The following is a 15499-nucleotide window of genomic DNA, read 5'->3' on the forward strand; positions in this document are numbered from 1 at the left end:
AAGAGTTTGGAGATGGCCCCTTCCTGTTCCAACATGACTGCCCACCAGTTCACAAAGCAAGGTCCATAAAGACACGGAGGAGCCAGTTTGGGGGGAGAAACTTAACTGGCCTGCACAGAGTCCTGACCTCAACCGCATATAGCTGCAAAGGGCGGGGCCAACGCAATATTGAACCCTACGGACTAAGACTGGGATGCCAGTAAAGGTCATGTGCGTGGAAAGGCGGCGGCCCAATACTTGTGAAGAACAGGAAAAAGCACGGGTGTGTTTTAAGCTTCATTACAGAGTGATGGAATTCAGCAGCCATCACACAAAGTCCAAATGTTCCAGCCATTAGAGCGTAAGCTCCTTTGGTGCAGACATTGATGCGAGCGGCTCAGTGTTCTCTGTACAGCCCTGCAGCATATGTCAGAGCTATATAAATGAACTATTTATTATACGGGTAAGACTGCAGAGAAGGAGTCAGATTATGTTCCTTAAGAGGTCAGAGACTGACGTGGTTCTCTATACCCTAAACACAAGGAATGACTAATCTGAAATTCTATTTGCACAACAGCTCCTGGCGGAGGAGGCGATATACCTGGGATGGAATAGACAGTCTCCACCGGCAACAGGAAGGGTTTATCCAAGTCTCGTACAGGGATAGGAATGTAACTGTCCACGGCATCCAGGAGCTTCATAACAGAGTTCAGCCCAAGCTCTGGATTCCTGTTCTGTGAAATAAGCACAAACAGGCTCTTTTTTAAAAATCCAAACAGAAAACAACGTGGTTGTAATGCCCATAGTAACCAGTCACAATTCAGCAATCATTGTAGAAGATATTAAAGCAAAGTTCCAGCTGAAAAATAAATGTCAGCAGCTACAAAGACTGTAGCTGCTGACTTTTAAAATACAGCCACTTACCTGTCCCTGGGTCCAGTGGTGTCCTCACCACGGCTGGTTTTACCAGCCGTCTTCTCTCCCCAGCGCCGGCATCTTCAGTGTGGGCACCCGGCTGTGACAGCTTGTGGCTGCACAGCCGGGTGCCCACTGAGCATGTGCGAGTAGCGCTGCGCTTTGTGAATGGCCTTGTAGTCTTCTGGGGACCTGTCCAAAAAGACTACGGGAAAGGGGGGGGGGGGGGGGGGGACGACAACTTATGCTTCCGATCGCCTTAGCCAATCGCAGTCCAACTCAGGGACCCGCTCCCCAAAGGTGCCAATCCTTAATGGGGAGTGGGGGACAAAGACTTAAAGCGGAAATTCCCCTTTTGGGTGGTGCTCCGCTTGAAAGTGGTTGTAAAGGCTCAAGGTTTTTTACCTTCAAGCATTGTATGCATGAAGGTAAAAAACCTTCTGTGTGTTAGCAGCCCTCCCAACACTTACCTGAGCCCCAACCCGATCCAGAGATGTCCACAAAAGCCTTGGTTCCCCAGGGCCTCTCACACCTGACTGGCTGTAGCTGCTGTCAATCGCAGCCAGTGAGCCAATCAGGAGAGGGAGGGGCAGGGGCCGAGTCACAGCTCTGTGTGTGAATGGACACACAGAGCAGTGGCTCAGGAGCGTGCTTGCCTGGGTGTCCCCTGTTATGATGCACCACACCCCATAACAAGCTGTTTGAAAGGGGGTGCACCCGACAGGAGGGAGGGGCCAGAAGCAGTGGTGGGGGAATCCAATAAGAGGAGGATCCGGGCTGCTCTGTGCAAATCCACTGCACAGAGCAGGTATGTATAGACATTTTTTAATTATTTTTTTTTTTTTAAACAACAAACAAAACTTTAGTATCACTTTAAGTTCAGTGAGTGGTTGGGCCCAACCCCTTTACTACATCATATTGGGTGGAGAAGTGTAGACCTTCCACAAGATTTTATTGTATTGTTATGGTGACCCTGAGCTGGGAAAGAGAGAGAGGGAAATCCAAAATGTTACAGCTGTCCACCCCCCGACCAAAAAGGGAGGATAAATCCTTCAAAGGGGACACCTGATCGAGCTTGCAGGAAAAAAATAGTTGCCTGGCTGGCTGCTTGCCTGCTGAGCTTCTCTTGAATAGTCCCCCCCCCCATCAGAACAGGTATACAAAGAGAGGGACTCCCAACTTTTCTCCTACTTTCCTAATCTGCAGAACAGCCAGGCAACAAGTATTTTCAAAGGATCAGTGGTGGCAGCCTGAATATTTCATAAGATAGGTGTACTTTGAGACTAAATATTCAGATTCCCTGTGTAAGTCTAACCAATGGTTGCCTTTGAGAAAAAAAATGGGCCCTTCTTTAGTATCTACCTCCAGAGCGCACAGCGCAGAGCCGATGATCACAGGCGTGTTCTCTCCATCGTATCCGAATTCTGTCAGCAACTCTCGGATCTCCAGCTCAACCAGATCCAGCATCTCCGGGTCATCGATGGAGTCCGCTTTGTTAATGTACACCACGATGTGCTCCACCCCGATCTGTGGAGAGAAGGAGAGATTACTGAACAGTCTACATTACTGACATACCGATATGTAGAACTACAGATCTGATTATGACTGATATAGAATAGCAATAGCCGGACAGGCAACCCGACAGAGAGGTTCAAATACACTTCTGCCTAAATCAGCAGGGTTTCCACAGTTTCTCTGGAAAGGGGCTGTCTTCTATTGAAGCAGGGGGTGGGAGTGGGAGCCAACTTCAGGTTATAGGTAAAACCAATCCAAGAATTGGTAATGCTCCAAGAATTCTACAAAACAGTGCAGACCTTTACCCGGGTAGGCCAGTCTCTTGTTATAGCTTTGTGCAACCTCCCTCTCTAAGTACTACAGAGAGCCTGGGTGAACTTAGCCTCGGTGACTTCCAATGTAAAACACTGAATGGACATAGGTGTGCTACAACCCAAAAACAAGGAAGATAAATGATTGACTTCCAGGTAAAATACACCTGTGCTCAGGGGTGGTACGAGTGCTCCTATTGCCTGTGTTCTGCCTCTTCACAGCCCTGGAGTAAGCAGGCAGCTGGTGACATCACAACTCCCGATCTGCAAGCTTGTTCCAGGTCATTACTACATGCACTGAGGCCAGAGGTAACACTGGAATTTTCAGGAGGGAGTAGCCAATGGCATTTTTCAACAAGCACAGGCTTCCTCTAAAAGGCGTAACAATTTAACCAGTAATCCCCTAAAATGCTTCTAATAGTCCTGTGTTACCATGGTAGCGCTTCTCCCGAGATCCCAGTGTTACCATGATAGCGCTCCTCCCTCGGAGATCCTGTTACCACAGTAGTACTCCTCCCTCTGAGATCCTGTTACTATGGTAGCGATACTCCCTCTGAGATCCTGTTACCACGGTAGTACTCCTCCCTCTGAGATCCTGTTACCACGGTAGCACTCCTCCCTCTGAGATCCTGTTACCACGGTAGCACTCCTCCCTCTGAGATCCTGTTACCACGGTAGCACTCCTCCCTCTGAGATCCTGTTACCACGGTAGCACTCCTCCCTCTGAGATCCTGTTACCATGGTAGCGCTACTCCCAGTGTTCCTATAGTACACCACCTCCCTCTAAGATCCTCTTACAGTGGAAGCGCCCCTACGTCTGAGATCCCAGTATTACCATAGTAGCACTCCTCCCTCAGAGATCCTGTTGCCATGATAGTCCTCCTTTCTCTGGAGATCCTGTTACCATGGTAGAGATCCTCCCAGTGTTGCTATACTACAGCCCCTCCCTCTGAGATCCCATTGCCATGATAGTCCTCCTTCCTCTGAGATCCTGTTCTGTTACCATGGTAGAGCTCCTCTCAATGTTGCTATAGTACAGACCCTTCCTGAGATCCTGTTACCATGGTAAAGCTCCTCCCAGTGTTGTTATACTACAGCCCCTCCCTCTGAGATCCTCTTATCATGTTAGTGCCCCTCCCTCTGAGATCCTGTTACCATGGTAGCTCTCCTCCCGCTGAGATCCTGTTACCATGGTAGAGCTCCTCCCAGTGTTGCTTGTACAGTCCCACCCTCTGAGATCCTCTTATGGTAGTGCCCCTTCCTCTGAGATCCTGTTACTATGGTATCTCTCTTCCCACTGAGATCCCGTTGCCATGATAGTCCTCTTTCCTCTGAGATCCTGTTACCATGGTAGAGCCCCTCCTAGTGTTGCTATACTACAGTCCCTCCCTCTGAGATCCTCTTATGGCAGTGCCCCTCCCTCTGAGATCCTCTTATGGCAGTGCCCCTCCCTCTGAGATCCTGTTACCATGGTAGCGCTCCACTGAGATCCTGGTGTTACCATGGTATTGTGCCTCCCTCCAAGATATCGTTACCATTGTAGCATTCCTCCCTCTGAGATTCCATGTTACTATGGAAGCACTGCTCTCTCCAAGATTCCTGTGTAACCATGGAAGTGCTCCTCCCTCTGATATCCCAATATTACCATGGAAGTGCTCCTCCCCCTGGGATACCAGTGTTACCATGATAGCATTCCTCCTCCTCCTCCCTCCTGAGGTTACTTTAGAAGTATTCCTCCCTCTAAGATTCCCATGTTACTACGGTTACAATCCTCCTCTGAAGTATCAGTGTTACCATGGAAACGCTCCCCCCCCGTCCCCGAGAACCCCTTGCTTCCACTGAAGTGCTCTTCACTCCTCCGTTCCTGGGTCAGCCACTTCCAAAATACAGGGCCGCCTGCTGGTGAACATATGTAAATGACGGTTAGACAACAGAAGGACTTACCTGTTTAGCCAGCAACAAGTGCTCCCGCGTCTGTGGCATCTGTCCGTCCGTGGCCGCCACCACCAGGATACAGCCGTCCATCTGGGATGTCCCGGTAATCATATTCTGCACAAAGGTGGTCGATCATTAGCATATTACCAACAGAAGATACCCACGTCAAATGAAAGTGAGATGAACACAAGGAACTTACCTTGACATAGTCGGCGTGTCCTGGACAGTCTGTGTGCGCATAGTGGCGGTTGGCTGTGGTGTACTCCACGTGTGAAGCGTTAATGGTGATGCCGCGAGCCTTCTCTTCTGGCGCGTTGTCAATTTCTTCGTATTTTTTAAACTTGGCGCCGCCTGCCTCAGCCAGAACTGCAATTAAACAGGAAGGTCAGCAAAGTACAGGAACAAAGTAAAGATATGATAGATAGATAAATAGATATATATATATACATATACACACATACACATACATACATACACCCAACAGTGAAAGCACAGGCCGCCATCCCTTAAGAGATAACAACAACTATGTAGTGCAAGGGTCTGTCTGGATACAAATTGATTGGTTAGGTTAGATTTGTCCTCATATTACATAGTTTTGGTAACACTACAGTTGATTGTAAAAAGATTGTAATGCATATGGGTGACCTGAACACTGGCTAGGAGGAATAGTGCCCCATCATTGGTATCAGTGGGAGGAATAGTGCCCCATCATTGGTGTCAGTGGGAGGAATAGTGCCCCATCATTGGTATCAGCGGGAGGAATAGTGTCCCATCATTGGTATCAGTGGGAGGAATAGTGCCCCATCATTGGTATCAGTGGGAGGAATAGTGCCCCATCATTGGTATCAGTGGGAGGAATAGTGCCACATCATTGGTATCAGCGGGAGGAATAGTGCCCCATCATTGGTATCAGTGGGAGGAATAGTGCCCCATCATTGCTGTCAGTGGGAGGAATAGTGCCCCATCATTGATGTCAGTGGGAGGAATAGTGCCCCATCATTGGTATCAGTGGGAGGAATAGTGCCCCATCATTGGTGTCAGTGGGAGGAATAGTGCCCCATCATTGGTATCAGTGGGAGGAATAGTGCCCCATCATTGGTATCAGTGGGAGGAATAGTGCCCCATCATTGGTATCGGTAGAAGGAATAGTGCCCCATCGTTGGTATCAGTGGTGGAATAGTGCCCCCTTGTTGGTATCACTGGGAGGAATAGTGCCCCATCATTGGTATCAGTGGGAGGAATAGTGCCCCATCATTGGTATCAGTGGGAGGAATAGTGCCCCATCATTGGTGTCAGTGGGAGGAATAGTGCCCCATCATTGGTATCAGTGGGAGGAATAGTGCCCCATCATTGGTGTCAGTGGGAGGAATAGTGCCCCATCATTGGTGTCAGTGGAAGGAATAGTGCCCCATCATTGGTATCACTGGGAGGAATAGTGCCCCATCATTGGTGTCAGTGGGAGGAATAGTGCCCCATCATTGGTATCACTGGGAGGAATAGTGCCCCATCATTGGTGTCAGTGGGAGGAATAGTGCCCCCTTGTTGGTATCACTGGGAGGAATAGTGCCCCCTTGTTGGTATCACTGGGAGGAATAGGGCTTCTTCTTTGGTGTCAGTGGAAGGATTAGCATCCCAAGGGCCAGATAAAGGCAAGCAAAGGGCCACATCCGGCCTGCAGTTAGAAAACCCTGATGTAGTGTAAGGATCTGCCTGATTTAATATGTACTGCCTTATTAGGCACATCCTCATATATCATAATTTTTGGTAACGCTAAAGGAGATTGAACAATCAGATTGCAGAGTGTATGGACAGCTTTAGTTAAAGTGGTACTAAAGGATCCCTCGCCGGCATCTTCTAGGTTATGGTCATTGGCCGGCTTGATTTGCCGGAGTGGGATGGCATCGCTTCCATTGGTGGGGGGGGGGGGGGGGGGGGGGAGTCATTCATCCCGGAAAAAATGTCACTATGCTGGAAATGTAAACGGAGCTGCGCATGCTCGGGTCTGCTTACATTCTCGGGATGATTGTGGAAAAGCAGGTAAGTGTATTACATCAGTTTTATAAGTTTTAGTATCACTTTTCAGCCTCTAGGTGACAATATGACAGTTCAAGCTTTCATGTGTGCCAGTGTTCAATCAAACTGCCCAAATGCTCCTCTGCTGGAGGACAATGATTGCTCAGGGCAGCCAACAGTTATCCTTTCGGTTTCATACACACAGCCCAATGTTAGGTCAAATCAGCCAGATCATCAGCACTTACTTTTGGTAATAGCAGCAGTGAGTGTGGTCTTGCCGTGGTCTACGTGCCCGATGGTGCCCACATTGACGTGTGGCTTCTCCCGTGTGTAGGTCTTTTTGGCCTCTGTGGCATAATTCCTGTACAGCAGGGGGCAGAAGCGGGCTGCAGGGCTGGGCCATGTCTGCTAAGAGTGGCGAAGAAAAAAATGACACTCACTATACTTACAGCATATGTTAAGAGGGATAGAAATGTTTATTACTACACCCCCCCCCCCCACCAATTATTTTTACCTCTCTGTGCCTGAGGGTAAAACAAATGTCAACCACTTGCCCTCCAGAAGATTTACCCCCCCCCCCCCCCTCCTGACCGGGCCATTTTTTGTGTTACTTTAATTGACAATTGCACAGTTATGAAACGCTGCACCCAAATGAAATTTATGTCCTATTTTTCTCCTCACAAATACAGCTTTCTTTCGGTGGTATTTGATCGCCTGTCTTTTTATTTTTTGTGCGATTAAAAAAAAAAATCCCCCCCTGCAGATTTAAGCCATGATTTGGCAATGCATACTAGTATGTCAGACTTACCTTTAGAAAGGACAGAACAAAACAGGGCGCACTCTCCTCGTGCATTACTGTAATAATATGAAATTATAAAAATACAAATGCATACTCACAAGCCAAAAAAGTCATATAAACAGAGACAAGGAGGCAAAGGCTGCCAGTCGTGGACAGCATAGGTTCTCGGGTAAAGGGTCAACACGGTAGCACTGTACCCCAGGACCTCTGCTGTCCACGACTGGCAGCCTTTGCCTCCTTGTCTCTGTTTATATGACTTTTTTGGCTTGTGAGTATGCATTTGTATTTTTATAATAAATATATCATGGTAATGCACGAGGAGAGTGTGCCGTTTTGTTCTTTTCTGCTAGTATCAAGATGCCCCAATCTACCAAGGACAGCACCTCAGCAAGTGCTGGATTCCTTATTTTGAGTGCAGCAAATGAGATTTGAGAACTGGTTTCTGGTTACTGTTGGATTTACCTTTAGAAAGGGTCCATCCAGCGATGCACTGTCACCGCTAACAGGAACTCCATCTTTACCCATCTTCTTCTTCCAGGTTTGCGAGCTCCGGCCGTTTGATTGGCCGAGACGTGATGACGTCACTCCCGCACATGCACACGGGAGCCCCGGGCACAGCACAGAGCTCTAGAGGAATGGCACTAGTATGCTGTTCTTTCAGAACAAATGCGTCGGTGACATCACCAACTGCTGCTCGCTGGAATATATCCTAAACGATGCACATTTAGGAGATACTAATTTTACCTACAGGTAAGCTTTATTATACAAAAAAAAGTCTCTTTTTTTCTTTAACCATTTCACACCCGGCCAATAGCCATATGGCGTCCGGAAAAATGTACTAGCTTTCCGGGAGGCTGCCATTTGGCGTACTCCCGCACATGCGCAGTTCGCACGCTTGCAGAGCCGTGCAGAGGCGCGATCTGTCACCGGCCGTGTACCTCGGACACGGCCGATGACAGATCTGAGTATCGGCCCAGTTGCCGGTACCATGTGACCTGCTGTGACCAATCACAGCAGGTCACATGACAGTTGTATACAATGGATGGCTTCATTCATGCCATCCATTGTATACTAGTGTCTAGCTGTGAATGGTCACAGCTAATCACATGCACGTCATGTGATTAGTTGTGGCCAAAATCACAGCTAAGCAAAAAAAAAAAAAAAAAAGCCCTGAATGAATTGATGTCATTCAGGTAAATGCTTGCTTATAGCAAAGTAATTCTTTGCTATAAGCAAATTGTGTTTAAAAAAAAAAATACTGATCACTTCCCCAAAGTAGTACAATGTTACTATGGTAACATTGTACTAATTTGGACATAGTAAAATATAAAAAAAAAAAGAAAAAAAATTTAATAAAAAATGTAAAATAATAAAACAAATTTAAAAAAAAATATATATTTTTTTTTTCACGTCACCAGTCAGTGTCCCTGATCACCGCCATGCCAGTTATATGATGATGCTGTACTGCACTGGTGACAGTATGTAAAAAAAAAATAGAAAATAATGTTTTTTATTTTTTCATTTTCCAAAAAATGACAAAACAAATACAACTTCAAACAACTCGCCATGCCTCTTATGAAGTACATCGGACTGTCTACTTTGCAAAAAGGGGTCATTTGGGGGATATCTGTACCGTCCTGACATTTGGGGGATATCTGTCCTGACATTTGGGGGATATCTGTACCGTCTTGACATTTGGGGGATATCTGTACCGTCCTGACATTTGGGGGATATCTGTCCCGACATTTCAGGGATATCTGTCCCGACATTTGGGGGATATCTGTACCGTCCTGACATTTGGGGGATATCTGTCCCGTCCTGACATTTGGGGGATATCTGTCCCGACATTTGGGGGATATCTGTACCGTCCTGACATTTGGGGGATATCTGTCCCGTCCTTTGGGGGATATCTGTCCCGTCATTTGGGGGATATCTGTCCCGTCATTTGGGGGATATCTGTCCCGTCATTTGGGGGATATCTGTCCCGTCATTTGGGGGATATCTGTCCCGTCATTTGGGGGATATCTGTCCCGTCATTTGGGGGATATCTGTACTGTTCTGACATTCTTGGACCTCAAGAAATTAGATTGGCTGTCAGTACTTCAGGATTGATCAATATTCAGATCTATACCATAGTTTGTGAACTCTATAACTTTCCTACAAACTAAAAAATACATCCTAATTTGGGTTATTTTCAAAGACATGTAGCAGAATACATCTCGGCCTAAATTTATGAAGAACAATTATTTTTTTGCAAACTTTGACAGAAACAAAGAAAAACTTGGGTTTTTTTTTCAAAATTTTCGGTCTTTTCTTGTTAATTTAGCAAAAAATAAAAACACCGACGGTGAATAAATACCACCAAAAGAAAGCTCTAGTTGTGTGAAGAAAAGGATAAAATTTTAGTTTGGGTACAATGTTGTATGACCGCGCAATTGTCATTCAAAGTGTGAGAGCGCTGAAACCTGAAAAGGCCTGGGCAGGAAGGTGTAAAATTGCCCGGTATTGAATTGGTTACAAGTAACCCCCAAAATGATGAATAAATCCTTCTTTGTTTGATTCTTTCTCCACTTGTTACCCTCAAAAAAAGTAAAACGCAGTGTGTTAGGAAGTGACGTCAGACATAGACCGGAAGTTGCGGAGTGGCCGTCTTGGATGAGGTCTATATGTTATTGGCTAAATCATCGCTACTCAGTATTGGTGAAATGGTGTAGCCTGATGGCTATGTGGCATTGGGAGCAATAGTGGCCAGGAGGAGCCGGTAGTATTCCATACGGATAACCCAGTCTGGTACGGTAAGGCGCATGGTCTGTGGATTCACTTTTCACTGGTGGTAATATGGATGTGTAAAGGGAGCACAAGAGCACCTTATGGAGAAGTCAAGATATCATACTATATTTTGATCTATTCGGAGGGTCCATCACCTTGGAGAGGAAAGACGAAGAAATGTTGACTTCCTGGGAGAATCTTATTGGTGGACTGCATTATGAGGCAATATTCAAGTAATTAGAGAGTAAGAGTAAGTAAAGCAGATACATAGACGAGGACACTTGGTGGAGTCTGGAGCACATTTTTCACGAAATTTTGTGCGATTCGGAGTTAAAATTTTGCGCATATCGAGGCTAATACACTATGTGCGTTTTATCTTTTTTGAGGGTAACAAGTGGAGAAAGGATTAATTATCGTGCACAGAAAGAATCGAACAAAGAAGGATTTATTCATCACTTTAGGGGTTACTTGTTTAAAGACGCTGTGAGAGACTTTTTTTGTTTGACCTTTCGGGGAGAAAGTGGTACTTTGGCGTCTAGGGTTGATACAATTGCAGTTCTTAGGGGATACCGATTCTTTAGATTTAGCACAGTGGCTAAATGATTAGCACTTCCGCCTGGCAGTATTCGGGTCGTTGGTTCAAATCCCAACAACGGCACCACCTGCCTGGAGTTTGCATGTTCTCCCTGTGCCTGCGTGGGTTTCCTCCAGGTACTCCGGTTTCCTGCCACACTCCAAAGACATGCTGGTAGGTGAATTGGCTCCTGTCTATACTGGCCCTAGTATGTGTATGTATGAATGTAAGTTAGGGACCTTAGATTGTACACCCCTTGAGGGTTAGGGACCTTAGATTGTACGCCCCTTGAGGGTTAGGGACCTTAGATTGTACGCCCCTTGAGGGTTAGGGACCTTAGATTGTACGCCCCTTGAGGGTTAGGGACCTTAGATTGTACGCCCCTTGAGGGTTAGGAACCTTAGATTGTATGCCCCTTGAGGGTTAGGGACCTTAGATTGTACGCCCCTTGAGGGTTAGGGACCTTAGATTGTACGCCCCTTGAGGGTTAGGAACCTTAGATTGTATGCCCCTTGAGGGTTAGGGACCTTAGATTGTACGCCCCTTGAGGGTTAGGGACCTTAGATTGTACGCCCCTTGAGGGTTAGGAACCTTAGATTGTATGCCCCTTGAGGGTTAGGGACTGATGTGAATGTACAATATATATGTAAAGCGCTGTGTACATTGACGGCACTATATAAGTACCTGAAATAAATAATTAAGCTTTATTATAAGCTTACCTGTAGGTAAAATGACACAAAAGAGATTACTACTGTAAGAGCTGGTGAAAGGCTCTGTATCACTATTATGGGGTGATCAAAGTGCACCCCCCCACCAGCCCCACTCCCAGTGGCACAGAAACAGCTTCCCCAGCAAGAGCAGGAGAAACTTAGGGAACATCTATTACCTGATCCCTTCTGTGACTAATGACCCTGGAAGTGATGTGTTTTATGTCACTTCTATGGTCACAACCGTCTGCAACCAAATCTGTTTTTGAGTGGCTGCACTGGAGAACAGGGGGGACGCGGGGGGTCTAAAAGACTACCAATGTCTACATAAAGAGTGCCTATCACCTGCCCATGCCATCACATAGGGGACTTGTTAGCCCACTTGTGATAGCAACAAAGTTAAAAAATAAAATAAATACAAAAGTGTAACAAATTATATAAAATAATTTTAAAAAATTTTTTTAAAGGCACCCCTGTACACACCTCATATGAAAAGGGCAGAACAGGGTGCACAGGTGTATGTAAAAATCAATTGCACCACACATGAGCTATGATCACGAACATCGGAGTGAGAAATATAATTCTAGAGCCATAATTCACGGATAACTAATCTGACAACCTGTACAGGCAGCACAGCGGCTAAATGGTTAGCACTTCCGCCTGGCAGCACTAGGGTCGTTGGTTCAAATCCCAACCGGGCACTTCCTGCCTGGAGTTTGAGGGTTAGGGATTGATGTGAATGTACAATATATATATGTAAAGTGCTGTGTAAATTGACGGCGCTATATAAGTACCTGAAATAAAATAATAATAAAGGCTTTTAAAGCATTGCCTATTTAAAATATCAGGTACCATAGTAATTTGTGATTCCTGGGGCGTGCAATTTTAAGACTTGTTACTCGACGTCTTTTATATTTTACAAAAAAATAAAATAATGGGTATTGTTATGGTTGTACTAAAATTTATTTTAGGGTACTTTTTCCTAAAAGAAAAATGCGTTAAAATTGCTGCACAAATCCCACGCAACATAAAAAATTGCAACCACCATCACATTATTCTCCAGGGTCTTTGCTTCCAGAAAATAAATACTTTTTTGGAGGTTTACAGTCATTTCTAGCAAAAAGCGTACAAATTGCACTGGTAGGCAAGTAGTTAAATGAACACACTGGTGTTCCTCCCCCACCACAGCAGACAAGACAATCCTGCCTTCAGACGCTCCGATCCAAAGCAAACAGTTAAACTGGTCCTGGTGACATTTTTGCATTGCTTTTAGTCTTTCAGAAAAGAGACAATACATAAAGTACTTACTGCAATGCGCAAGCTGTGAGCCGGGACCCTGCTCAGCACTGCAATACAGAAAAAAAAAACACAGCTTTATTAGCAGACATGATTATAAACAAAGTCATGTGATGCTTGTGACCTAATCGTGTTCCATTCTTCCATCGGAATAGCTGCCATTGGACATTTTCAGGGTGTTGGATAGCAGCTGTCCTGCTGTGTGCCGGGATTTCACCCGCCAGCCGATACATCAGGACAGAGCAGTGACAGCACCTGGCAGAAGAAATCCCGGCACACAGCAGGACAGCCGCTATAAAGCACCCTGAAAGTGGCAGCGTTGCTGGTACAGTCATGGCCAAAAATATTGGCACCCCCGCATTTCTATCAGGTAATGCACCATTTCGCCCAGAAAATTGTTTCAATTGCAAATGTTTTGGCATTCTCATGTTTATTTCTTTGGTTTGTATTGGTGACGCAAAAAAGTGGAGAAACAAAAAGCCAAATCTGACACATTCCACGTAAACGCAAAAATAGACCAGACAAAATGGCACCTTCTCAAAATTGTAAGAAATAATTGCATTTCTAGTCTGTGATTTGTCATTAAACTCCCTGTATCAATTAACAGGTGCTGACAATATAGAAATCACACCGGCAACCATGTAATATGGTGAAAAATTGAATCAGTCTGTTGGGTGTCTGTGTGCCGCATGGAGAAGAGAAAGAGCAGCAAAAATTGTCTGAGGATTTGAGAACAAAAATTGTGGAAAAGCATGGACAATATCAGGGTTACAAGTCCATCTCCAGAGATCCTAATGCTCCTGTGTCCACTGTGCGCAACATTGTCAAAACGTTTACAGCCCATGGCACTGTAGCTGGACGTGGACGAAGAGAAAAATTGATCAAAGATTGCAACAAAGGATTGTTTAAATTGATGGCTAAAGAACCTCAATCACCTTCCAGACAAATTCAAGCTGACCTTCAGGCACAGGGAACAACTGTGTAAGCTCGCACTATACATCACCATCTGAATGAAAAGGGACGCTATGGTAGGAGGCCCAGGAGGACCCCACTGCTGACACAGGAACATAAAAAATCCAGATTGGAATTTGCCAAAACTTACCTGAGGAAGCCAAAATCCTTTTGGGAGAATGTGCTGTGGACAGACGAAACAAAATGCAGCTTTTTGGTAAAGCCCATCATTCTACTGGTTTAAGAAAAAGCAATGAGGCCTTAGAAGAAAAGAATCCAGTCCCTACAGTCACACATGATGGAGGTTCACTGATGTTTTGGGGTTGCTTTTCTGCTTCAGGCACTGGATGTCTTGACCGTGTGCATGGCATTATGAAATCTGAAGACTACCAAAGAATTCTGAGGGGCAATGTAGGGCCCAGTGTAAGAAAGCTGTGTCTCCATCAGAGGTCATGGGTCTTCCAGCAGGACAATGACCCAAAGAACACATCCAAAAAGCCCCCAGAAATGGTTTCAGACAAAGCGCTGCAGAGGAATGAATTGGCCAGCAATGAGTCCAGATCTCCATCCCATAGAGCTCCTGTGGAGAGATCTCAGACCAGCAGTTGGGGAAAGGAACCCTTCCAGTCTGAGAGACCTGGAGCAGTTGGTGGAAGAAGAAATTCCAGTAGAGAGATGGAAGAAACTCATTGATGGTTACAGGAAGCAATTGATTTTAGTTTTTTTTTTCCAAGGGGTGTGCTACCAATATTAAAATGAGGGTGCCAATAATTTTGTCCGGTCCATTTTTTGCGTGGAAGGTGTCAGATTTGGCTTTTTGTTCCTCCACTTTTTTGTGTCATACAATACAAACCAAAGAAATAAACATGAGAATGCTGAAACATTTGCAATTGCAACAATTTTCTAGGTGAAGTGGTGCGTTATCCAACAGAAATGCAGGGGGGGGGGGGGGGCAATTATTATACAGGATTTATATAGCGCCAACAGGGGTGGGTACAGGACAGAGGGTGGGGAGGATACAAGATGGAAGACAGGGAAGGCATAGGAGGTTAGAGGACAAAGGACAGGAAAGGTATAGGGGGTACATGATGGAGGATGAAGAGAGTATGAGGGGTATGGGGGGTACATGACTGAATACAGGGAGGTTTAGGACTTAAGATACTGAGGACATAGGTATGCAATGGAGGATGGGGAGAGTAAAAGTACAGGAGGTAGGATGGTATAAGGGGGTAAAGAAGGGTATGGAGGGGGAGGGTACAGGCAGGTAAAGGATGGAGGAGGTAGGTAGAATATGGGGAGGGGGGATAGAAAGGAGGGTATAGGGGGGTACAGGAGGTAGGAGGCGGATGGTCGAGGGGGCTACAGGAGGTAGGAGGGAACAGGAGGTAGTAGGAGAATGGTCTAGGGGGGTACAGGAGAAAGGATGGTCTAAGGGGGTAGGAGGGTATGGGGGGTACAGGAGGTAGGAGGGGGATGGTCGAGGGGGTACAGGAGGTAGGACGGTACAGGAGGTAGGAGGGGGATGGTCGAGGAGGGTACAGGAGGTAGGACGGTACAGGGGGGGGGGGTACAGGAGGTAGGACGGGGATGGTCTAGGGTGGTACAGGAGGAAGGATGGTCTAGGGAGGTAGGAGGGTATAGAGGGGGGTACAGGAGGTAGGAGGGGGATGGTCGAGGGGGTACAGGAGGTAGGAGGGTACAGGAGGTAGGAGGGGATGGTCCTGGGGGGGTACAG

General features: G+C 46.1%; 1 protein-coding gene across 2 annotated transcripts in view; it reads right to left on the reverse strand.

Moving 5' to 3' along the window:
* TUFM (Tu translation elongation factor, mitochondrial) overlaps positions 1–15499 on the reverse strand; it is a 41410-nt gene that overhangs the window by 25316 nt on the left and 595 nt on the right. Inside the window, exons 2-7 of one of the 2 annotated variants that reach the window (XM_089655771.1) lie at positions 12826–12863; positions 6914–7076; positions 4855–5021; positions 4665–4769; positions 2257–2421; positions 581–713 (exon numbers count right to left, since the gene is read on the reverse strand). In XM_089655771.1, coding sequence (XP_089511897.1) covers positions 581–713; positions 2257–2421; positions 4665–4769; positions 4855–5021; positions 6914–7076; positions 12826–12863 — 771 coding nt within the window. The remainder of the gene's footprint in view (positions 1–580; positions 714–2256; positions 2422–4664; positions 4770–4854; positions 5022–6913; positions 7077–12825; positions 12864–15499) is intronic. The other variant, XM_089655772.1, reaches the window with a different exon arrangement.

Source organism: Staurois parvus, unplaced genomic scaffold (genome assembly GCF_062004578.1).
Source record: "Staurois parvus isolate SC_StPar_1 unplaced genomic scaffold, SC_StPar_1.0 ptg000867l, whole genome shotgun sequence".
NCBI classification, from domain to species: domain Eukaryota; kingdom Metazoa; phylum Chordata; class Amphibia; order Anura; family Ranidae; genus Staurois; species Staurois parvus.